At 23.6% G+C, this 26,434-nt stretch overlaps 9 protein-coding genes across 9 annotated transcripts; 4 read left to right on the top strand and 5 right to left on the bottom strand.

Moving 5' to 3' along the window:
* Positions 1–708: 708 nt before the first annotated feature.
* Positions 709–2,268, top strand: PCHAS_1130100 (conserved Plasmodium protein, unknown function; the record flags this gene model as incomplete). The annotated part of the gene is made up of 1 exon (XM_738709.2): positions 709–2,268. The coding sequence occupies one exon, from the start codon at positions 709–711 to the stop codon at positions 2,266–2,268; it is 1,560 nt and encodes a 519-aa protein (XP_743802.2).
* Positions 2,269–2,829: 561 nt separating this feature from the next.
* PCHAS_1130000 (proteasome subunit alpha type-7, putative) lies at positions 2,830–3,870 on the bottom strand (the record flags this gene model as incomplete). The annotated part of the gene is made up of 4 exons (XM_016798651.1): positions 2,830–2,880; positions 2,986–3,075; positions 3,162–3,488; positions 3,613–3,870. 4 exons carry the CDS (start codon positions 3,868–3,870, stop codon positions 2,830–2,832), a joined length of 726 nt encoding a protein of 241 aa, XP_016654031.1.
* Positions 3,871–5,311: 1,441 nt separating this feature from the next.
* PCHAS_1129900 (proteasome subunit alpha type-4, putative) lies at positions 5,312–6,147 on the top strand (the record flags this gene model as incomplete). The annotated part of the gene is made up of 2 exons (XM_733424.2): positions 5,312–5,842; positions 5,938–6,147. 2 exons carry the CDS (start codon positions 5,312–5,314, stop codon positions 6,145–6,147), a joined length of 741 nt encoding a protein of 246 aa, XP_738517.2.
* Positions 6,148–6,772: 625 nt separating this feature from the next.
* PCHAS_1129800 (reactive oxygen species modulator 1, putative) lies at positions 6,773–7,279 on the bottom strand (the record flags this gene model as incomplete). The annotated part of the gene is made up of 1 exon (XM_740925.1): positions 6,773–7,279. The coding sequence occupies one exon, from the start codon at positions 7,277–7,279 to the stop codon at positions 6,773–6,775; it is 507 nt and encodes a 168-aa protein (XP_746018.1).
* Positions 7,280–9,746: 2,467 nt separating this feature from the next.
* PCHAS_1129700 (ER lumen protein retaining receptor, putative) lies at positions 9,747–10,711 on the top strand (the record flags this gene model as incomplete). The annotated part of the gene is made up of 3 exons (XM_016798650.1): positions 9,747–9,886; positions 10,054–10,232; positions 10,365–10,711. The coding sequence occupies 3 exons, from the start codon at positions 9,747–9,749 to the stop codon at positions 10,709–10,711; spliced, it is 666 nt and encodes a 221-aa protein (XP_016654030.1).
* Positions 10,712–11,705: 994 nt separating this feature from the next.
* On the bottom strand, positions 11,706–12,689 carry PCHAS_1129600 (RNA polymerase II transcription factor B subunit 4, putative; the record flags this gene model as incomplete). The annotated part of the gene is made up of 1 exon (XM_740923.1): positions 11,706–12,689. The coding sequence occupies one exon, from the start codon at positions 12,687–12,689 to the stop codon at positions 11,706–11,708; it is 984 nt and encodes a 327-aa protein (XP_746016.1).
* Positions 12,690–13,662: 973 nt separating this feature from the next.
* PCHAS_1129500 (Ran-binding protein, putative) lies at positions 13,663–16,542 on the bottom strand (the record flags this gene model as incomplete). The annotated part of the gene is made up of 1 exon (XM_016798648.1): positions 13,663–16,542. One exon carries the CDS (start codon positions 16,540–16,542, stop codon positions 13,663–13,665), a length of 2,880 nt encoding a protein of 959 aa, XP_016654029.1.
* A 1,047-nt stretch (positions 16,543–17,589) lies between these two features.
* On the top strand, positions 17,590–23,206 carry PCHAS_1129400 (conserved Plasmodium protein, unknown function; the record flags this gene model as incomplete). The annotated part of the gene is made up of 2 exons (XM_016798647.1): positions 17,590–17,708; positions 17,896–23,206. The coding sequence occupies 2 exons, from the start codon at positions 17,590–17,592 to the stop codon at positions 23,204–23,206; spliced, it is 5,430 nt and encodes a 1,809-aa protein (XP_016654028.1).
* Positions 23,207–23,880: 674 nt separating this feature from the next.
* PCHAS_1129300 (tetratricopeptide repeat protein, putative) lies at positions 23,881–24,723 on the bottom strand (the record flags this gene model as incomplete). Its single annotated transcript, XM_740684.1, has 1 exon — positions 23,881–24,723. One exon carries the CDS (start codon positions 24,721–24,723, stop codon positions 23,881–23,883), a length of 843 nt encoding a protein of 280 aa, XP_745777.1.
* Positions 24,724–26,434: the final 1,711 nt, after the last annotated feature.

Raw genomic sequence — 26,434 nt, 5'->3', positions numbered from 1 at the left:
TCAACTTTATTATTTTTTTAACTTTGTGTAACCCGTTTTTATTTTATAAATTTATTAAAAATGTCATGCGCACCATTAGTCATGCGCACCATTTTAATGTCGACGAGTTGTGAAGCCCTGGGCATGCCCTAGCTCTCAAAACAATAAACAAGTTTGATCATGTAGTCCATAAAAGTACGGAAGAAGGGTAAGTAAAAAAAGGTGACTATATAGACATATGACAATGCTGAGGAAGGAATATATAAAACATTTCACGACATAAAATAAATAAATAAATAGTTTGCATTTGGCGCATTTATTATAAACTACTTTCTACCCATCATTATCAGTAGGCTACTTTAATCGTCTGCTTATTTATTAAAATTTTTTTTTATTACTCCAAATTTACATATTTGTGTGTGTATATACGCAAGTATACCAAATGTATATAAACCTGTTGACTACATATTTTTATAGTATAAACTTATTTATTTTTTTTATGTTTTATTAAATATACAAATTCAATGATTTATCAAAACTGGCTTATGCCAATCCAATATTTATTCATTTCCTTATTTTAATTTTTTTCAAAATTTTGGCATTTTTTAAATGGAAAAACAATATGCCTATACAAATAAAAAAAGTATGTAAACATGTTTTCACCTATTTTTATTCAACCCCTTTTAATAACATCAAATGGTATAGACATATGTGTATATTTGATTTAATATGGATGTAGAAAGTAAAAAACAAGGTGATAAAAGTTATATTAAAAATGCTTGTAAACATTTTTTTGTGTGCAATAAATTAATAAATCAATCCCTATATATTTGTCAATTTTGTAAAATAAAATATTTATTAAATTCGAAAATAAATCATGAAAGAAATTTTAAAAAATCATTATATACAAATGATATATACAAATTCATTCCCAATAATAATCATAATTATTGCCACTTAAATAGTAAGCAAAATATTTATTATAATAATTTTGAAACACATTTGGATTATCAAAAACGAGAGAATACAAATCAAAATAAAAAAAATAACGTCCTCATAACAAAAAGAAACCAATTCAATAATAGTCATACTATTAATATATGTGAAAAATATTTTACAGAAAAAAAAAGCAATCTCTTTTACAACCCAAAATGTGGAAATGCAAAACGTGGGAATCCTCACCTCGTTCATTTAAAAACGAATAGACAAGGGCACCAAATAAATAGCAAGACAAATATACCACTATCTAATCATATTCAAAAAAGGGAAAGCAATCACTTTATAAACACAAATGTAGACCAGCATAATGACATAAATCATAAGGGAAGCAATATCACCCCTCCTAATCATGTCATAAACAGTAACTCCCTTAAACCGAATCCAAATAAAGCATATAATAATGTAAAACGCTTTAGTGTCTTATCCAAAATTGTAGACAACGAAAATGATCCCCTAACTCATTTATATAATTACAAAATGTGTAAAAAAAACAACTATGTGTGTTATAATAATTTGAATTATTCAAAAAACTTTAAAAATCAGTTAACTAATAATTTTTATAGACAAGTGGAATGTCGAGAAATGAATAACTACAACCTTTGCAAAGTAAAAAACGGTGGACAAAAAAATAATAATAATATAAAAGCCCTCTTTAATACTAACACATATTTAAACATAATAAATAAAGCAAATATAGTCGTGAAAAAGGGAAACGAGCATGATAAGGGCCTTAAAAGAACGAAGAAAAAAAATACATTCTGTTTGAACTACAACTTAAATTGTAATAGCTTTTTTAATATTGATAAGGATAATAAAATTTCAAACAAAGTAAGAATAGAGAATAATGAAAATTGTTTATTTGGTGAATGTATGAAATGTAATAAAGGGAAAGAAAAAATATGTTATATAGATTTACTAGTTAGTGGAGAAAAGGAAGCCAAAAAAATTATTAGCAAAGCTTATAAACATAAAGACAATATTAAAAAATACATGTATAAAAATATTGAAGAAGAAATTGATAAATTTAGAAAAAAAGAAATTTTAATTTATGATGAAAATTTAAAAAAAATGGAAAAAGAAATAAAAATTTATAAAAATAAAATAGAAAATAATTTACAAAATTATATTTTAAAAATAAATGATATATATAAAAATATTGATAATATATCAAAATATCTAATAGACAAAATTATTCAAGTTGATTTAACATTTAATTCGGATTTATTAAAATTTTATTTGCCAGTTAAAAATATTGAACAATATATATTTACTAACTCACAAAAAATCTAACTTAATCTTATTATCAAGGTTGTAAAAATTATATGATCCACCATTTTTTACAACAAATTACATGATCCACCATTTTTTTTACAACAAATTATATGATCCAACATTTTTTACAACAAATTACATGATCCACCATTCTTTTTACAACAAATTACATGATCCACCATTTTTTACAACAAATTTTAAGATCTACATTAATTATCAGTATTGAATATGCTAATTCCTAGACAGGATAACAAAAAGTTTTTTTTTTTTTGTAAATATGAGTATTTGAAAATATATAGAATAAATCATTATGCAAAATGTTATTCAAAAACTGAAAAAATGGAATAATATTATTAAAATAATATAAAAATAGTATAAAAATTAAAAAGAATGTAAATTTTGCATTTCAAAGTGTGCACAAAAATGTGTTATACATTGTAAAGGCTTACATATGCATAGGCATACTTATTTTATTTTCGCTACCTACACACTCTTAATAATTGTTTTATCATATAAATTCTTTTTTTATATTCAACATAAAAAAATATGCACATATATAAGGTTATATAAATATCCAGTTTAATCATTCTGGGCATTCTTCTGTGTCCTCTCGTTATCAATTATTTCGACCTAAGCACGTGGGAAAATCAAATTGGGAAAGTCAAATTAGAAAAATAAATTTAGAAAAATCAACGTGAGAAACTATAGAAAGTGAAAAAACATTGTTAGCCTTACCAATGAATTAATTTCTTGCTCGTCGATGTATTTTAATTCTCCCTCGGTAAGGAGAGCGAGCTCCACATTTTTGCTGCTCAATTCAACGACCTGCACAAAAGAAATATTAAAAAATGTCCTCGCATTTTTCAACATTTTCAACTTTTTCAACTTTTTCGACGTTTTCAATTGGTTACCTCAAATATCGCTTTTAAAGCTAAGAGGAGGCACTCGTTTTTTTCCATATTTTCTTGATAATTTTTTTCTAAAAATTCCTGAACGACCTTGGCATTCTTTCCTATTGCCTGGGCTTTCCAAGATGCATAAATTCCACTGGGTTCAGTTTGATATATACAGATTTCTTTATTATTTTTGAATCCTGTTATTAATGTTGCAATTCCAAAAGGTCGAACACCTCCTCTATGAGTAAATTTTTGTTGTATTCTTGCAACGTATTTTGCTATATAGTCAACAGGGGCGGGTTGATCCATATTTAAATAGTATCGTTGACACTCCAAGCGAGTCTACAAAATTGGAAAACAGTAAGCAGGCATGTGTAAAGCATACAAAAAATTATGACAAATGAAAGTAACGAACTATAACAGTGCATAATGTTTCCACCATTTTGAATAACACATTTTATGTTACCTTGTTGACTAAAATTCTTGCATCGGCATTTAAACCTGAAAAAGCCAAGCATGTGTTTTCATCAAGTTTAACTAATTTTTCTGTTGTCCTTGGATTTTGAAGTTTTGGAATATTTTTTTTTTCAACAACTAAAACAGCGAAATTCGAACTTTTTATAGCTACTGCACAACCACCTTTCTTTACTGCCTCCAAGGCATGTTCTACTTGTAATAGATGTCCATCTGGACTGAAAACGGTTATAGCTCGATCATAACTCATTTTATTATTACTAATTAATATATTTTATATACACACTTGTAATTACTTATTACCTAATCAGGTGGAAAATTATAAGAGAATATTTATATATTACTGCAAAATGTTATTAATCAATATAGATAAGCACACAATATTTTTCACAAATGATGTACATAAATATGGATTATTTTTTAAATGTTTATTCATTTCTTTTTCAAATATGTAAAAAAAAAATAATAATGTAATAGCTAGTTCTTATAGATAAATAGGAAGAAACCATAAATCAAACATAGCACTATAGTGAAAATATAATAATATCATAAAAAAATGGTATACAAATATTTATGAATATACCTTGTTCATATATAGCTACTATATAATATATATAACACTATATATATTATCAAGATTCAGCGTAATTAGAGAGAGAAATATAACAAAAATAAAAATAAAACACAGGCTTGTGTTTAATAGTATAAAATATATATATAACTTTTGTGTATGTGTTTTTATAAAATATATGTTCTATTATTATGTACTATATATATAATTATATTATATATAATGCTTAATTACAATCATGGAAAAATATATCCTACTCTGTTACTTTTTTTGTATTCAAAAAATATATAAATTTTATAACTAAAATAGCGTATATTCTCCTTACACCTTTTAATAATTATTTATTAATATATTTTTATGTAAAATATAGATTACCATAGCATTTAATTAGAAAAAATATTTTATATACATATAATAGACTATGTTGGCTATGTTTTGCAAAAAAAAAGTCATGCGTGTATTCAAAATTTCTGTGTTTATTTATTCGTTTTTTAAATTAATAATATGTATATAACAGAAATCGCTAATAAATTTTACAGTACCGTTAAATATTTGTACGTATACATAAAAGCACAAAACAAAAATAATGTGTTATGAATAATTATACCTATTCTTTAATTCTTACCATTAATACTTTTTTTAATTATTCCCTTATAAAAATATGCTATATATATATGCATGGATTTTTACATATAAATATTTTCAATTTCCTGTGACTATATTTATTTTTTTTTTTTTTTTACCAATGTGCTCCTTTAAATTACTACAGTATAGTTATATACCATTTAAATAAGTTTTACACGAAAAAGCAGGATATATTATATTTATCTTGTATTACATTCCGATATATTTTTTTTCTTTTTCTCCCCACACTTATATAGTAATTTCTCTATACTTTATTTATGCATATTATGAACTAACACATGAATGCATTTTGAAATAAGTATATTAATATATATAAATACTAACACATAAAGTTTCTATTACCTATACTACAATATATCAACTGAAATATTTTAAGGATAGCTTAAAGTACGAATTGATATCCTAAATAAGCTAAAACATTTTTAATTTATTATTATATTAAAAAATTTGTGCAAAAAAAAAAAAAAATATAAATATGGCTAGGCGATATGATAGTAGAACAACAACATTTTCTCCTGAAGGAAGATTATATCAAGTAGAATATGCACTTGAAGCTATAAACAATGCAAGTATAACTATAGGAATAATAACTAATGATGGTGTAATATTAGGTGCTGATAAAGTCTTTATATCAAAGTTAATAAATAAAGCTAATAATTTTGAAAAAATATACAAAATTGATGATCATATATTTTGTGGAGTAGCAGGATTAAATGCTGATGCAAATATATTAATAAATCAATCACGATTATATGCACAAAGATATTTATATAATTATAATGATGTTGAGCCAGTAGCACAATTAGTAGTTCAAATATGTGACATTAAACAAAGCTATACCCAATATGGTGGATTGAGACCATATGGAGTTAGCTTTTTAATTGCTGGATATGATACAAAAGAAGGTTATCAACTTTATCATACCGATCCTAGTGGAAATTATTCTGGATGGTTTGCTACCGCTATTGGTACAAATAATTTGACAGCTAGTTCTATTCTTAAGCAGGTAATAAAAAACGTCCGTTTTTGTGTGCACTTAATGTTTGTAAATATTACATGCACGTTCATACAAATTTGTGTATTTTTTTTTTTTTTTTTAAGGAATGGAAAAAAGATATGACCCTGCAAGAAGGTTTATTGCTAGCTATAAAAACGCTAGCTAAGAGCACAGATAGTGAAGTCCCAAAATGTGAAAAAATTGAATTAGCCTATTTGTCAAATCAAGACGGAAAGGTTATCCAAAAATATTTAACAGAGAAAGAAATAGCAGAATTAATTAAAATATATACACAACAAAATGTTAAAAAATAAAAATTTTACAATTTTTTTTTCTTAAATTCTTCATATACATTGTTTGTACAATTGTTTTTATAATATTTAATGTACATTATTTTAAATATTTTTTTTTTTTTCGATACCTTTTACCACTGCATAGATATATGTACATATATAAACATGTCTATGCGTCTTAATTTTAAAAAAGAAAAACAAAAGTGATAATAATGGAAGTATTAACTGACTCATGATATTTAAAAAAATATATTTTAATGATTTATATATTTTATGTTCAAACAGTAGTTTTTAAAAAATAAAATATTATATATACCAAATCGATAGTCCAAATAAGAGTAAAAAATATAAAACGGCATGTGCATGCTCATGTAATTTTATTAATTAAAAAAAAGTATGTAACAGATGGATAAGTAACCTATTAATGTTCTTTATCCTGGATTTTAAGCGACTTATGCATTGATTTAAATTTACAAAAAAGAAGAAACTGTATTAAACTAAACTGAAATAAAATAAAATAAAACAAAGTATATGGTGCAGGCTTTGGTAAATTTGTTGAGAAAAATAGCTTTTCATTTATTATGCTATCTATATATGCCCAAATGCTTAAACCCATTTTATAGCGCAAAACGTATGTATACAATTGTTAGCATCGAACTATCATTCCACATCCTAAGAAAAAACCAAAACTAGCAGCCCCTCCAATAACGGAGACAGGAAAAATAAATAAATTTTTATGAGCAAAAGATGCATATAAGCCTGTCAAACTTCCAAAAATTCCACCAACCATTGTTCCCATTTTTACACCCATTTTTACACTTTCTAAACATGCTCTAGTTCTATGACTTAAAGTAAAATCAAGCATATTTGATTTATCATCATAAAATGAAGAGTCTATAAAGTTATTACTTGTATATTTAGAAAAGTCTTGATCATATTGATTGCCTGTTGTATCTTCTTTAAATTCAAATTTGGGTGGGGGAGTAAAACCTTTAAATTCAGTTATATTTAAATTTTCATTTTTTAATGATTTAGGTTTCTCTGGTTTCTTAGCCAAATAATTACCAAAAGGTGGTGGTGCTACATAACTATCATATTCGGATTTAACTGGTGGTTCTTCTGGAGTCTCGCTTTTTTTAAACCAATTCATCATTATTTCTTTGTTTTCATTTATTTAAGCATTCCTATTTGCATTTGTGTTTATATAGCCTCGTTTATACGATGCTTATTATTGCTCTTTACTTATTTGGCTAGTCGCTATTTTATTTTTATTAATTTTTTGAGTATATTATATGATTTCTACAATTTTCAGTTTTATGTATATATATTATTATTATTACGAATAAGGCAAACAAATGCAATTCAATTTCTTTTGTTTCCCTTTTTTGTAAATTAACTATTATATAGGCACATATAATTCATATCTACATCACAATGCGGAAAATATTAATCAAAATAATAGTCAGGAAAAACATAAATTTTCCTTTTCATTATTCATAATATTTCATATATTTATTGAACATTTGTTTTAACCCTTCTCAAAAATAGTGTCGTTTTTTATTATTCAAATATATATTTCATTTTATGGAATAAAAATAAAAATAAAAAAATATATAACAATAAAAGGTGTTTAATATGTATAAAAAATAAATACATATGTGAATATATTTGTTACGTTCCATAATTATTCATATTTTTAAGAGATAAAAAATGGTTAGCTTTATTTATTTTTTTTACCAATACATACTTTGAAAACCTACTGAAATTAAATACATAATAATGAGAGACAAAATATGGTGACCTTTCTATATATGTTATATTTTTCTAAAATAATTTGACAAAATGTGAATATTTATTTTTGTCGAACGATTGGTTTGTTAGCTATATTTTTATGTACATATTTAATGCAGGCCAAATATAATATAGTTATTTACAACTGCTTTTTTAAGAGGACCATTAATATTAAAGCTATCATTTAATTCGTCAACTTATATAAGCATATTCCTTTTTATATTTGCTGTGTGCATATTGCCACCATACACAACTTCCATTATTAGTGTAAAAAATGTATTAACACAATATTGCATAGGATTTAAGATAGCTATGTGTATATATAGTACGAATAAAACCATGATAAGTTGGCATATGGATAAATGGCTGCTTAGTTATTTTATTAATATCGAGGGAATAATGTAGTAAAGCGGAAAAGGGAACATAAAGAACGACTGTGACAAAACAACGTATTTATAGCAACACACCAAAAATGATAAATATAATCATTTTTTTAAAAATATATATTTTTTATTAAATTAAAAAAAAAAGAAAAACAATATAATAACATACCAATCATTTCTCTTTTGAAATTATATTTCCCATTAACAATATAAATAAATTCTCACACAAGTTTGAATATTTACAAAGAGCTACAAAAAAAAAGTATGCTGTGTTTTTACTTCCATTTCATAAATATGAAAAAAGGAGATTATCTTATACCTTTAAAAAATATTATTATATATTATTTATTTATAATTAAAATTTTAATGTAAAAAATGTGAATTTAAAACTGTTCTCTTTAACTATAAATTTTAAAATAATTTTTTTTACTTGGATCATTAAAAGGAAATAACATGAAATATAAAAGAGGTATATAATAAATTATTTTATTCTACTCTAATAAATAAAACCAATTTTGCATTCAATTCATATTCCTCCTTCTTCAATTTTATGTATATTATTTTAGGCGCCCACTCCATTTTAATATACTACATGGATATATAATATATATTATATACATAATATATATATGCATGATAATATATACTTAATTTTTTTTTGCCAGCTATATATAATTACAAATATTTTCGACACATTATTTGCATAACCTATTTAATAAATAATTTTAATAAAACATTACACAAATATTATACAAATTTGGAAAGTATATTTTTATATTTTTTTGCATATGTACAGAAAAAATTATATATACAAATTTAGCGATAGAGGAAAATTCAAAGGTTGGTAAGGGCAAAGCCAAATATTTATTATATATATGCATAAAATATACATATAATATACATACAAAATATGTACATATTAAATACATTTATGCAATAATAAAGCAGAAAACACAATTATTACGCTGAGAAAAATATTTATTCTGTTCATTTAATTGATTAAATATAATATATTTTTTTACGGTATTAAATTTATAAAACCCCTCTTTGAAAATATAATGATTATATGAAAATTGATATTTGTTAATGTTTAAAAAACATTATGTATTATATATATTATTATATGGATTATTGAAAATAAATAAATAATAAAATAATATTACAATATAGGAAATAAAAATATTCTTTGTAAAAATTGGTATACAAATTTAGAATTAAATTTGTGTAATATTAATAATTTTATTTTAGTTTATTATTTTTTAATATTCTCACCAAATTGTTTGTTTATCAATAATTATACAAATATTTAAAAAAAGAAAAAATTTTTTTTTTTTAATAAAATATTTTAATATATTTTTTTAAACATATTAAGATAATAAATAGTCACTTTGGAAAACTAACAAAATTATATATTATCATTTTCAATATTTATAAATTAATGTCAAAATGAATATATTTCGATTGATAGGTGACCTTTTACACTTAGTAAGTATGTACATACTTATTATGAAACTAAAGAAGTCGAAAAACTGTATAGGAATATCATGCCGTATGCAAGAGTTGTATTTGATAGTCTTCTTATGTAGGTAAGTATAACGTATTCCTCCCAAGCTTTATAAATACCGAGAACACGCATGAGTCTGCTTGCTCCATGCATCCATATATGCACATCGACTCGATTTTTATATGATCATTATTGTGCACGTTTAGTTGCGTTTCACATGCATTTTCGCACTCTTTTGCTTCCCTGCAGATATATAGACCTGTTCTTCGTATTCGTCAGTTTTTATAACACGGTTATGAAAATAACCTTTATACTAACGATCGCATATACGATATACTTGATACGATTTAAGCTGCCGATTTCACAAACTTATAACAGAAAGGTAGACAATTTCAAGAGCGAAAAATATTTGATACCCCCATGCTTAGGTAAATAAATAAAGGATTTGAAAAATAATTTATTTCCAAATATATATATTTTTTCCCACAAATAAAATTGTATAGTATAACGACGCACATTTTTATCATATAATTTTTTATATTTTATTTTTTGCTTTCCAGTTTTGAGTCTTTTAACATGCAAGACATACAATCTTTACAACATTTTATGGTCCTTTTCAATTTGGCTAGAAAGTGTTGCAATATTACCGCAATTAGTATTATTAGAAAAACAAAGAGAAGTTGAAAATATAACATCACATTATGTTATTACAATGGGTATGTATCGTGCCTTTTATATTTTCAATTGGATATATCGATACTTTTTCGATGCAAAACCATATATAAATGTCGTAGGATGGTTAGGAGGATTGATACAAACATTATTATATATTGATTTCTTTTATTATTTTGCACTTGCTAAGTGGTATGGAAAAAAACTGGTATTACCATTTAATGGCGAAGTTTGATTTTATTCATAATTTAAAATTTTTAAAAAAATTTTATACCATTGTAAGGTTATTATATAAGTTGTAAGAAGGATATAATTATAATTGCCCGATTAAGTCAAAAAAAAAAAAAAAAAAAAAAAAAAAATCATAAATATCGAAATGATAATAGTTACAGAAAAACATATTTTTAAATGGTTTTATATGTTTTATTTAATCTATAAAATAGCTTGATAATTTTAACAAAAAATTTGAATAATATATATATTCGATTATATTTTTGCGTATGAAATTTTTGCATATGCAAAAATAAATGCAAGAAAACCAAATTAATTTGACTCATTTTGGAGTACTCTTAAAATTCCTTTGTGTATATGTATCCAAATGTATATGTAATTTTCTTTATATTATATACATTTTTTAATGATATTGCATTTTTTATTTATTCATACACAAAAATATTTTATAATTATATGGTTCGTGTTGCGCATGATACTTTTTTTTAGTTTATTTTATACGAATATATCTTATATATATTCACTTCTTTTTTTATAATTTAAAAGAATGCATATATATATGCATACTTATTATGTATACATTGTTTTTTCCAATTATATGTACAACTTCGTTCTAAGTACATTCGTACTTATGTTTTTAAAATAATTCAAAAAATTCTTATTCCAATATTTATGCATATGCAAATATGTATACAATATATGCTGCGTTTCCAAGCATATTTGGCTTTACCCTTTCATTACGCGTTTCCATTTTTGTGTGCAAAAAAATAATTGTCTACCTGCCCATACAGGCAACTTAAATATTCCACTATTAGGTAATAGTAGGAAGTGTGTATGCCCTTTCGATATTTTTGAAAGATCAAGTGTTTAAGCTTAATTTGTTTGATACAATCAAATTTATGAATATTGCATGAATATAAACATAAAAAAAATTAAAAAAAGAAAAAAAAGTCAAAAAAGTAAAATAGCATTGGGAAAGATTAAAAAATACGTGACCCCTAAATAGTCGTGAAATTCAAATCGGATACTGTTTTGTTTCGCAAGAGAGCCTTGGTAAATCGTGTTTTACATATAGAGCATGAAATTCTTTCCTTATTTGTTTGGGCATCCTTTTCAGAGCAATAAATAGCCAAACAACATGAACATATATAAGCTATATCAATTTGTTTATTATGACATGTACAGACAGCTATATTAGTATCTTCATTTAAATAAGTATTTGAAAAATATTTTCTGGAATTAGTAGAAGGTAAAAACCAAAACATTATGGTTTGAGTTAATATATCTTCCACATTATCACCACAAGTAATACTTAAAAAAATACTATTATCTATATATAGCCCATTAGTAATATTACAGATTTGTTCAAGTATTTGAGTTTTATGGTTAAGAGAAAAAACATCAATTATTATATTATTTCGTTTAGCATTATATGCTATATTCATTAGTTGTGTATATTGATTTGTATAAAAATGGCTTTTTGATATATCAAGTAAAAATATTCTTGAATTTATATTTTCATATAAATTACATATTCTGTTATTATAACACAAAGCAATTGCTAATGCTGATGATAATGTGCTTTCAACCATTTCATAGGTCTTACTATTATTATTATTATCTTTGATAAATTTTATTAACTTGTCATACGCATTAGTACAATAATCATTTTCTGTTAAATTATTTTTTGTATAAGATATATAATTTTCATATATTATTTTGGAATTACCTGAACAGGTAGCTATTATACATATTCTTTCTGAACTGCTCATAAAACAATAAAATCGCGTAAATTGAAAAACGGATTTTAAAAATTGAGACAATTTTACAGTTTTTATATTATTCTTATCAAACTTTATTTTTAATCCTTGGCTCCATATCAAAAAATTTACATCAATTACTAAAATTAAGTGGCTCATAGCCAGCTTTTTATCCTTTAAGCTTTCCCCATTTGTTCCATCAACTTCTTCATTTTTGTGCATTATTTATTCGTTGTTAAGAAAAGGAGGAAATCTTTTTTTCATTCTATATATCTATTAAATTTATATGCTAAAAATTGTATTACATATAGCTAGTGATAATAACTATGCCCCTATAGCTACTATAATTTTTTCCCAAATAATATATATAATTATTTCAACCTATTTGTGTATATTTTTATTTTTTTTTTTTATGAAACAGTAATCTATATGTACATTCAGAATTTATATAATATAATTATGAATATTCTATTTTTTTTTCTGGCATGTTCATAATTATAAAGCACCAACTTGGCTGATGAAGGAATGCATAGGGAATTAGGAAAAAAATAAAATTGTGAAAAAAATACAAGAATAAATAATAAAGAAAATGTTAAAAAAAATGCATACAGATATAGTAATTTTTTATGTTTTTACCTCAGCTTTATCTATATTATTACACCTACAATACACCCAATGTATAATTTAAGTCATCACTATTAATGATAAAAAAATTGCCATCATTTTTACCGTTATTAATAAAGTAAAAGGAAAAAAAAAATGATATGCCTCACCCAATTTTTTTAATTTATAAGCATATAGTTCTAAATGCAAAATACAACATCCTTATTATATATACATAAAAAGTATGGATATGTAAAGAACCATTCGCATTTTTTTTAATTTAAATATGCATGGGTTATTATTATTTTTGCAAAATTCTATGTCCTTTATTTGAAAAACATATACACCCTCTATGAAATGCTCACCTCATTTTACTATACCTATAAATGCATATAAGTATTGTATAGAGGAAGTAAGGTATGCATAATGTGATTGCTTATTACAAATATAAAATGTTAAAGAAAGTTAAAAAGACGTAAAAAAATAAACATGAAAAAAGTAAAAGTAAAAAAATAAAAATGTGACAAGTGACAAAAAAGATAGGAATAATCAAAGTAAACAAAGCAATCATAGAAAAAACGAATAATAAATTTTAACTAACAGGTGTAACATCGGATAATGATTGAATATTTTTTTTATGTAATGATGACATATCTATATGTTTTTGAAGAAGTGTTGAGTTTTCAAACTTTCTCAAACATATAAAACAAATATTTAAATCAACAATATTTTCTTGATGTTGATTAATATTATTTATGTCATTAAAATTGTTAGTAACTCCAGTATTAATAATTGAGTTTCCATCCTTTATATTGTTAATATTTTCATTATAGTTATTATAATTATTTATATTATCTACTGCTTTATCATTGTGTAATTTTCCATGAGTTTCTTTATAATTATTTTCATGTTTCGATTTTTGATCAAATTTAGAACTATGAATAGTGTTATTATTATAGTGTCCTTTTTTTTTTTTTAATTCTTCAAGGTCTGACGAATCATTATCATCATCAGCAGAATCTGTTGAGAAATGTTTTTTAATTATATCATTTTGTTTTTTATTTTTTTCAAAACTATTATTAATTTCATTTATATTCATTTTTTCCATATTTTTTTTTGATTCTAGAGCAATCATTTTAGCTTTTTGAACAAGGCTTGATATTTTCATATTAATGTTTTTATTTTCGCTAGTTCCACGATTGTTTATCTCTTTGTCATTTTTACTAGTTTGATGTGGGTCTACATTTTCTTTAGTAGAAGCCTGGCCACCACTATGTTCTGCTTCATAATTATGTTCGTTATTCGTTTCATAGTTTGTTTGAGAATTATCCATATAAAACCGAACAAGGCACTTTAAGGTAACATTCCATATATAATAGCCATTTGCTAAGGACATATAAAATGATGTGTTATTGTCAAAATATATTTGATAAACTGGATGGTAATAATAATTACTATTATAATCAAAAAAGAATTCAGTAAGTTGTGGTTTTTCATTTTTTAAAATCATAATTTGTGATGACCATGATAAAAAATATGTATAATTCATAATATTACTATTTATTATTGCTTCTAAATAGGTTATAAAAAAATTAAAATAAGATATAGAATTGTTAATTTGAGAAGCAGATGATTTATGAATATTTAATTTAGCTAGCTGTATGCATTCGAAAAAAGCGGATTTTTCTTTTTCATATATATAATCTAATTTTAAATAATTATTTTGAAATTTAACATAATAATTTCCATCTAATTCTTTCATCATCTTTTCAGCAGAAAATTCATTATTAAATTCAATAACACAAAAACCTTTTCTTTTATTAGATCCTTTAATATCATTAAAAAGATATAAATATTTAACATTTCTTTTTTCAAACATTTCATTTAAAAATGTTAATATATCTTTATTTGATATATTTCCATCTATATCTTTTAAAATTAACATATTCGTTTTTACCTTGTCGTTCAGAATTTGTTGTGTCCCTTTTTCCACATTTTTATTATTACTAAGGAATTCAAATTGGTTATTATTATTATGTGGATAGAGCAATGAATTATTATATCCTTGGATATATTTTTCAGTGTGCTCTGATTCCTTTCCCCCATTGTTTAAATGGGAATACTCTCCTTGCTTTGCAAAATCGGTTACGTTAATATTATTCCCTACTGCTTCATTAGTAGTGTGTGCAGATTTTATATGAATATTATTTGGTGCTTCATTTGCACCTTTTTCAGGATTTGTAACAAATTTTGAGAAATAATTTGCATTTATATTACTATTTTGATTATTTAAAATAGTATTATGATTTAAAAAAAATGAAGATGCAATTGTCTGCTTTTCACTATCTACTGATTTGGCATCTGGTGTTTTTTCTGCCTTACATAAATGACATGTTACTCGTCGAGAAAAATTTAAAAAGTTACAAGACGAACATATCCAATCACTAGCTTTTTTTAATGTATGTTTTTCTTCAGATGTATTATTTTTTTTTTTTAATTTAAATAATGGGAATATATATGAAGTTAAATTATTTTTAATTTTAATTGAATAGTTAGTATGTTCATAAAGTGAAAATAATTTCCTACTAGCTTCATTTGATGGAAATTCAATAATACAACAAGTATCATCATTAATTAAATTTTCAGCTTGTGAATTTATTATGTTATGCTGATGTATATAATTAAAATAAAAATTATTTTTTAAAAATTCTAAATTTTCTCTTACAAATAATTCATCTCGTGTAGAGAAATAAGATAATTTATTTATAAATATATTAACAGGTAAAGAAAAAGCATGATGAATAGCTATATTTCTTATTACATCATCTATTTCTTCCTCTGTTATATCATTAGATATTTTGTAAATAAAAATAAATCTTGACAATTCTACAGTAGGTCTTTTTTCTAAATGTTCATCTAAATTTTTGACATACTTTATATTATTATAATCGTTTACATAATAATTTTTATTCTCATCATATTCTTTATTATTTTGTTTATATTTTCTATTTTTATCTGAATGTGTATAACGTGCTTCACTATTTGATCTTAAAGAATAATCACTATCGTTTTCAGTTCCGCTATTATTATTTCGAGACCTTTTCCTTCCTCTATCTTTCATATTGGTTCCATAAGTTTTATCATATTTTCTTTCGTTATTATTTTGATAATGCCCATCAAAATTGTTTCGCCGTTTATTTTGTGAATCGTGATAGCTGCCGGATTTTTTGTCATAGTTTTTATTCGGCCAATCGTCATAATTTCTATTACTAGAGTGATCTCTAAATCCTTTTCGTTTTTTATTGGAATATTCATAGTTCTCTCTATCATATTCTCTTTCTCTATCCCTTCGACTCCCCCTTTCCTTATCATATTCATTACTCCAATTACTTTTCACCTTTTCATTTTTGTCTCTATAATAGTAATCGTCATCTCTATAGTTGTCCCCGTACCTTCTATTTTTCGATGACATGGTATGTTTCGAGAATTGTAAGTGAAATATTTCGTAATTTCATCAAGCTTGTACTTCATCAAGCGTGTGCTTCAATTGCTTTTCCGAGTGCCCTGTGTACATTCCCTGCATTTACTCGTTAAACTTCGGAACACACTCAAGGGTTTAAATTCACCATGCTGTGATAGTTTTCTTTATATAATATTGTCGACTAGGCTTAGTATATATTTCTTTTTTTTTTTTTTTTAAACTTCTTTAACACGAAATAGCGCATACAATTGCAATGTGTTTTTGTATTTATATTTTTCCCATACTCTTTCGTGTCAAATATTTTTTAATTTACAATTTTTTTAAAAATCTTCTTTATATGTAATTAAATAATAATTGAATTTGGCAAATATAAAGAAAAAAAAATCCAAAAATAATAAATTAAAAAAAAAGAAAAAGGAATAATATTATTTCACAAAATATATAATTAATGTATATAATTTTTTCACCGCCCCAAATGGTAGAGGAATATATGTATATACATGATCGTATCATATATAAATAAATATATATATGTATAGATAGTTTATTGTTAATTTTACAATTCATATTAAAATGGAATGAATAAGAGAAAAAGAAACAAAAACAAAAGACTTGAAAATATACCAAATATATGTTTAACCAATTTTTAAGATAAAAAAAATTATATTACAATTAAATATATAAAATTATATGATTTATTTAATAATTTTCATGTATAGCTATATGAATTTTTTTTCTCTCTCCTTCATATATTTTCCATAATGCTGAGGAAAATTTTATATTCCAAAATTTTGTTTTTTGTTGAATTATAGTTTAATAATTTTCCTTCTTCATCGTTTGAAAAAAATATAATTATAAAAACAAAATAGGGTGAAGAATATAGAGGAGGAACTATTTATATGAATGTTATTAAATAAATTAAGATGAAGTTAAAGACATAAATATATTGATTGCCCCTTATTTCAATTTGTTACATTATATAAAAATATATACAAATGCATATCATAACTCAGGGACATAAATATTATAATAATAACAATGGAAATATTCACTGGATTATTAACATTGTTGGTATTGTTTTTTATTTATGATTACAATTTTTGTTCGAAGGCATTGGTGTTTTATATAGGGGAGAAATCTTTAAACATTTTGAAAAAGTAAGAGCAAATCAAATATTCTGCATTTTGTGTGCTTATTTATTGGATGACATTACATTTGTAGCTTAGTGCAAACTACCAGCAGTGTGTACCAGACTTGGGAAAATAAAAAACGGGGATTCCCATGTGACTACCCAAAAGACTTATCATGTGCATACACAAACTTCTTTATTTTTTATTTCAACAGGTGTAGTAGCATTGAGCGAACATACAGGAGCACGCTTTATTTAATTCATCCGTTTTTACAGGACATCTTTATACATGTATTTTATTTTTATTTAGAAAAAAAGAAAGAATATGTGAATCATGTAATTTCTGAAAACTCAAATGATCAAAGGAAAAGAAATAGAAGCAATGGAGGAAATGAAAAACTACTTGTCCGATTATGGATGTTAATAAAAAAATCCATATATTTCAGTATTTTACGATTATTTTTTTTTATTATTGAATATTCAAATATATATGAAAATATAAATTTACATTGTTATATAAATACAAGGGAAGTTTTAAATAATAACAATTTCGGGGTAGTAATAATTGATTATTACTTACCAAATGCTACTGTTAAAAAAAAAAAAAAAAATAATAAGGCAGCCAAAAAAGATCAACAAGTAGGTTTATCTGATATTAATGAAAATGATATTATAGATTTATACGATTTAGTAAATATAAAACAAGAACAAAAAATAAAATTTATTTTAGTTGATAAAAAATTAAAACAAATGTTAAACATAAAAAATGTAGAGCGTGCTGATGTTCATAATTTATATTTACAAGATACTGTACTTATACAATATCTTCAATTCTTAAGAATTTTTAAAAATAAAATTTTTAACACATCTACAAATATACCACCAAATTATAAAGATGTAGAAATTTTGTCAAATATATTATTCTCATCGGTTGAATCCGAAAATGAAGTAACAAACAAAATGGTCGACTATTATTTAAAAAGAGAAGAAGAAAAACATGGAATACAAATGGAAACCATTGAAGATAAACTAACTACCGAAAATTATTTAGGTGAAAAAAAAACATCAAATAATAGGCAAAGCAAAGAAAACAAAAACGATGAAACCGACATAAGGAGAGACAAAAATTTAGACACCCCCAAAAATTGTGGCCAAAACAAGCTGAGAGACAAACTATATGCAAGTTTTAAAAAGTGTGAATATAAAAACATAAAGGGCATAATTATTATAGTCCCAGAAATGTTTTATAATTATGTAAATGTTAAAGAAATGGAAAATAATATACCAATTTATTATTTTTTGACAAAAAATGTAAAAATAGATTCATTTACAGTTATAGCTAAATTATTAGGATACATTTGTGTACATGTACATATAAATATTAATTATGGATTATCAATTCCTTATCTATTTAGTTCAAAAAATATAAACATGCTAGATATATTATACAATTTTAATAGTAAAGATAATTCATTTGTTAGAAACTATATATTTCCAGACTTTTCTTATATAGATAAAACCGAAAATTGTAACCAAAATAATAATACACATATAGAAAATGAAAAATGCCATTTTTCAACTACACATAGTAATAAAACTAATAATTTTTTTAAAAAAGATTCATCAGCGGATTCATTAAATATGCACAACCCTTTTATAACCCAAGATAATCAGCCATCTCCATTTAGATGTCCATATGAATTTGGTGATAAATCAGATCCTAAACATATAATAGAAAAAAATAACAATAATATTAATTCACAATTTGATTCTATCTTTAATTATAATCCGAATTTTTCTAAACAAAATAAAGGGAAACATATTAACGCCCCATTATTTTCCTGTCCCTTCTCATTCTTTACAGATAATTATAATGATATAAATATTGCTATGTCACATTTTAAAAGTATATTTAAAAATTATAATTTTATCTTTCTCAGTTTTAATGATGGAACAAATATTTTATTAAATTATTTTTTAGAAAAATCATCAAAGAAAAAATTAAATAAAAGTCCAGCAAAACATGCAAAATCGCATTTTAATTTTCATAATATCAATCCATATAATTTTGAAATAAATCGATTTTATAAAGGCAGATATAAAGATAATAGAAATTCTGTAAATAATATTAACTACATTGGAGATAGAAGAAATACGATTGCTAGAATAAATCAACAAAACAAAAGCGATGAAGAAAAGGATATCACGAATAAACAAAATAATAAAAATATTATGAATCTACTTTTTAAAGATAAACCAAAACCTGAAACTTCTAATAAAAATGAAAATGAAAATAATCCAGAACCTAATATGAAAAATAAAAATGCTAAGGACTTCTTTAAAAATATAAAGAAATGGAAAATTGATAAATTTATATATGGAATTAAAGGAAAGGGATATGGGCCAATTGAAACTGCTATAAATGGTGAAAAAAACGAACAAAATAATAACATTTTAAATGATGCTACATCTGATGATCAAGCTAGTAATTACATTTCTGTAGAAAGAGATTCAGATAATTCCTTTGAAAAAATGGAAAATTTAGATGTAGGAAAGGAAGAAGATAAGGGGATCGAAATAAATCCTGAATCTGTTTATGAAGATCTCGAATGGGATGATGAAGAAAAAGTAGAATCGGAAGGCGATCTCGAAACAGAATCAGAACCAAAATCAAAATTAGATGCAGCAAATAAGGAAGAAGCAGAAGCAGAAGCAGAAGCAGAAGACGAAGACGAAGTAGATGATAATGCAGATGCAAGTGTAAAAGATGAACTTCCATCAGAGCCTCGATCCAAATTAGAAACCGAAATTGAAGACGAAATTGAAACAGCAATGGAAGCAGAAGTAGAAAAAGGAAGAAGAAAAAAATACAATTATAAATATAATCAAAAATCAAATAATAAACATAAAAAAAAATCAAAAGAAAAGAAAAATAAAAAAAATAAAAAAAATAAATTAAAAGGTACAGGTGGTAAATTAAAAAAAAATCAAAAAGTAAATTATTATATAAATCAATCAGATTTTGATATCCTTAATAAAGAAACCAGATCTGATAAATCTCATGATTTAGAATTGTCTAATATAAGTAAAATTGACGACGGTGATCTAAATATTTCTAATAATGTGTATGAAAGTTATTTCGGGAACAATGTAAGTAAAATAAATAATGGGCATATATTTACCAATCGAAATAATAAAGAAAATGTAAACTTAAACGATGCTGGAAATGGCATTGAAAATGAAGGTGAAAACGACGGTGAAAACGACGGTGAAAATGGAGTTGGAAATGAAATTGAAAATGGAGTTGAAAATGGAATTGAAAATAGTATGAACAGTTTAGGAGATCCAGATGTGATATCAAAAGAGAGTCATCAAAATGATAGCGCAATTGATAATAGAACTAATGATAGGTATGGTAATTTGTCACGAAAAAGTAGATATAGAAGCATAAGTAATAAGTCTTATAATATTAACGAAATGTATTATAGAAAGGAAAATCAAAGAGAAATTGAAAATAAAATGAAAAATGAAAAAGAAAATAATCTTACTAAAAGTAATATTGATGATGATTTAAAAAGTATAATGACAGAAAATTTTGTAGAACAAAATATAATAAATGATGAAATAAAAATAAATGAAGGTGCACCTGATAATTTATCAAAAATATCTCAAAAATTTCGATATAGTTTTTTAAAAATAAAAAATAAATTCCGACAAAATTTAAATGCATCTGAAAATAGTAAAAAAGGTATAGAAAAAGATAAAGCTATAAAAAATTCATTTTTAAACATAAAACATTCAATACTAACAGAAGAAGAAAATAAAAGTTATTCCGAAGAAGGTTCTACATATGAAGAAGAATATGGAAAAAAAAATAAAGAGAAAAAAAATTCACAAAAAAAAATATGTATATTAATTAATTTTTCATATAATAATATGTTTGATATATTTAATTATCCAGATATATTCTTATCAGAAAATAAAAATATCAAATTTTCAATGCTTCATAAAATAATATATTCATTAAATATCTTTTTAAATTCTTTTTCAATTTTAATAAAACAAAAATATTTCTTTTTATGTGCAAATAGATTAGAAAAGTATTTAAAATTTACATTATTTTATAATTACGATTATGATTTGTTTCGTAAAAATAAAGAAATGAAAATACACAGCTCTATTATTAACATTATTGCCAATGCTCATGCTTCTATAAACTTTCGAAAGGGTTTTCCAAAAAATGCAGAACAAAATAGTTCATCAACGACTTTTCAAAACATTTCGAAAACCACTGATCAGGAAAAATCTACTTTGAACAGCTATCTAAAAAATGATCAGCATTCAATCGACAAATATAATAATCCCGAGTTTGTAGAAAAAAATGTAAGCACTAAAAAGGAATACACTTTAAACCACACACATTTAAATATTGGCATTGGCTGTAAAAAAAATACTAGCTTTGATGGAAGTGATTCGAAAGGGAAACCAATTAGTAGTACGAACACATCAAATGTAGAAAACTATTTAACATGCAAGCTGAATAATAATAGTATTTTACAAGATCATTGGAGTAAAGAAAATAAAAGTAACTTATGTTTAGACAAAAATAATCGAAAAAAAAGTTCAACCAGTGCAATTAAAATGGAATGGGAACATCTAAATGAAGCAAATTTATTAATACATAAAAAAAAATATTCAAAATATAAAGACATATGTGAAAATAATAATAATGTACATAATTATTGGGGTCACCATCCTCAAGAGTTAAATAAAAAAATAGATAATGATAATAATAATAAGTATGGAACTAAAGAGAATACTGTGTTGAATAGCCATTTACATGAATATGAATACAATTCAAATATTCCAAACGATTTAAATAAATCTTTAGAAGATTATGAAAATTTTAAAGATGATGTGATGTCCTATTTTTGTACAAAAGAGTTATACGAGAAGTGGCGTTTTTTTTTTGTTAATAAATTATATTTAAATAGCCAAGATAGATTTTTATTTAATTTGTTATTTATATATAATGTATATAATTATTTAATATATTTATATGCATGTTTTTATTTTACGGAAAATAAATATCATGATTTTTGTACAAATCAAAAGTTTTATGAATTTATTAATAAAATAAATGATATCAAAAATAAGAAAGATGAACATGGTAAGGGATATAATAGAAATACTTCAGATATCATACCCAATTTTCTTCATTATAAAGATTATAAATTATTAAAAGTTTATTATTATATACTTCAAAATGCTAGTAATGAATTTATTTCAAAAAATATTCAAAATTTAGATTTTCCGGTTTTTTTCATATTCTCATCAGATTATAAAAATTTTAATTTCAAACATTTTGATATTATTAAAATTTCAAAAAATAATAATATTATTTATTTATTATATAAAAGAGGAAATCAAGGATATTTCTTATCAGGATTTAAGCCATATATATGGATACACAAAATATTATTTGGATTTACTGAATCTTTATTCTTGTCATCTTTAGACAATTAAAAAAAACCTTCTTCAAACTTACAAAATTAGTATACTACACTTTTCTTTTTTTTTTAATTTTCAAATGTGGGTCTCATTTGATTTATCATTTGCTCATCATTTTGCTCATCATTTTGCTCACCATTTTTCTTATCATTTTTCTTACCATTTTGCTTACCATTTTTCTTACCATTTTTCTTATCACTTTTTGTGATAGTTTTTTTTTGTATTTTTGTTTTTTATTTACATTATCAACGTTTGTTACAACTCGCTTTAATTATCAAACCCATTGTCCACACATATCAACCGATCTATATGTCACTCCCATTTGCAATGCATAGCTACAAATAATTTCCGACACGTCTATGCCTTTTTGCACACTAACAAAAATGTTATAAGTTCAAGTTTAAAAAAAAGTTAAAAAAAATTAGTTGAAAAAAAATTATGAACATGTGTGCAAAAAACAAGCCAATTTAGGCGTAATTTTTTACCCTAATTATGTAAAGTAAAAAATAAACACACACTTTATAAAATAATTATTATGAAAATAGGAAATACGAAAATTCTTATATTTATATATTCCAAATGCAGTGCACAGATATCTTTGAACATGCACACAAAAATGAAATTTATTTCGAAAAAAAAAAAAAAACAATGTGAATAACACTACAAATAACAAAAAAAAATAAATAAAACTAATTTTGGGGTCTCATTTCTATAAGTCTTTGAGCAAATTTTTTATGATTAAAATTATCAGGATTTATTTCAACAGCTTTATTTTGATAGGATATAGCTTTATTTAATTTTCCTAAATGATTATAACATGAAGCAGATAATGATAAAACTTCTGTATTGTCTGGTTCAATTTTAAGTATAGCTTCAAAATAAGATAGAGCTATATTATAATCAATATATCTATATAAATTACCAAGTGAAAATAATGTAGGTATATGATTAGGTTCTGTTGATAATATGATTTTAAATGTGCTAATTGCTTTATCTATATCATTTGTTTGTTGATATAATACTCCTTGTTTGTATATATAATCAATTTTTGATGGATTATGTGAATATGCTTTGTTATAATAAAATAAAGACTTTTCAATATAATCATGTATACAACATAAATCGCCAATTTCGTTATATAATGATGCTATCTTTTTATTTATTGAAATCATTTTATTATCACTAAGGGGTGCTACATCGTTTTGCTCATTCACATTTACACTATTTTCAAGACTCCTATTTAGTTGGCTACTTTTTCGAATCTCTTGAGGATTAATTTCAAACTCTAATACATTCTTATATACACGAGAATTACTATCTTTCTTTCTTTTTAAATAACTTAATGCTTTAAAATATAAATCTAAAGATTCTTTATAATTACAATTTCTTATTTTTCGAGCTTTAGTTATAATATCTTGTATATCTGGTTCCTGGAAATAAATATCATCTGTATTTGTATAATCAACTGGCTCTAAAAGTTTCATGTTTACATAATTATTATATTCTAAATTTCGACTTGATGCGCCCCCCATTGTAAAAGTTGAAAACGTTGATATTTATTTTTGTCTGTTAATGGTACCTTAGTGCACGTTACTAATGTTTTCCAATTCGTCTGTTACTTTGGCGACTGTCACTATTAACACATCCACTTCTTATGTGTGCAGGTGCACAATAGGAAATTTTATAAACTATAGACAAATTTTATCACAAATATGTCTTTATTATTATTTTTTGTTAAGACTTTTTTATAATATTAAAAAAATTTATAAGTTTAATGATATATTTTTGTATAACAATATTTTTTTTATTTTTTCTACTCCTTGATATGTAAAGAAGACATATATCCATATGCAATTTTTTACTTACAAATTATTATTATATAAATATATAGTTTTATTTTATATAAATATTTAATAATATTTTTTTTTTTATTAAAAATAATTAAATAAAGGGTAAAATATTAGGCAAAAATTACACATGTATAAATGCGCATACATATATATTTGCACTTATAAAACAAAGGAAAATTTAAACGGTATTTTACAAAAAAAAAATACACTAAAATATAAATACGTATGCAACTGTTAATGCTAAAATGGTTTACATAATATAATGAAACGAATAACGAGAAAATGAAAAGTAAATGTAAATGTAAATGAAAAAGTAATTTATAAAATACTAATTATACAAAGTTGTAACAACATATGCTTCATACATTTGCACTATTTTTCATGAACATAATTTATGCTAGTTTTAAAACAGGAATAAATCGAACTTTATAAAAATATAATAGAAACTCATACTGTATATATGCGAATTATTTTATGTATAATAAATGTATTATGCAAATTTTTTGTAAAATATACAGATTAAAAAAAATTATAAAAATTGGCATTATTCCATTTATACTTTTTTAATATATATTATGAATGCGCAACATATATAGTATTTCGTATTTTATATTCTACTTTAAATAATTGTCCTTTTGTATTTAAAATAATATGGTGCATATTCAAATCAAAGGAAACTATAGTTGGAAAATATTATTATATAAAATACCTATTCATTGTAATAAATATGATAAAAATTGGAAAAACAATATATATAATAAGTCTTTACATGCATAATAAATGGCTATAAATTGTACAAATATTATATAACTCCTTATAAATACTTTTAAAACGTGTATATATGTCTTTAGACATTTCAATAAGAGTTTTCTCTCAGCTTCACAATTGTATACTTATGTATATATATTGTTCATGTTATTTTTTTACACGTAAAAAAAATATATTTTATCAACTAAATTAATTATTATAAAAATGTAATAAAATAAAAGCCATCAATTATTTTTAAATGCCCAAATAAATTTACGAAATTACTTTTTGTTCTCCATAGTGACAAAATAGGCAGGTTATTTGTTTGGTCACATATTTTTTTTTATTTATTTTTAAACAATCACATAAATGGATAAATGGAATGATATACAACTGTATTTATGTAATGATAAGTATCATAATTAGCTCCTACAAAATAATAATTTTTTTTTTTGTATTATGGAGGGTAAATTGGTTTTAAAAAATGGTTATTCATATTTATTTAATTTGAAAAAAAAAAATTATGAATAGCTTTTAATGTGGAACAAACCAAAGAATATTTCTATGAATATGCAAAAATCATTACATATATTTTGTGAGGATAATAATAGAACAATTTGAATTAACTGAGTCTACATAATTATAT

This window comes from Plasmodium chabaudi (genome assembly GCF_900002335.3).
Source record: "Plasmodium chabaudi chabaudi strain AS genome assembly, chromosome: 11".
Taxonomy (NCBI): domain Eukaryota; phylum Apicomplexa; class Aconoidasida; order Haemosporida; family Plasmodiidae; genus Plasmodium; species Plasmodium chabaudi.
This window is presented reverse-complemented; position numbering and strand designations above follow the sequence as displayed.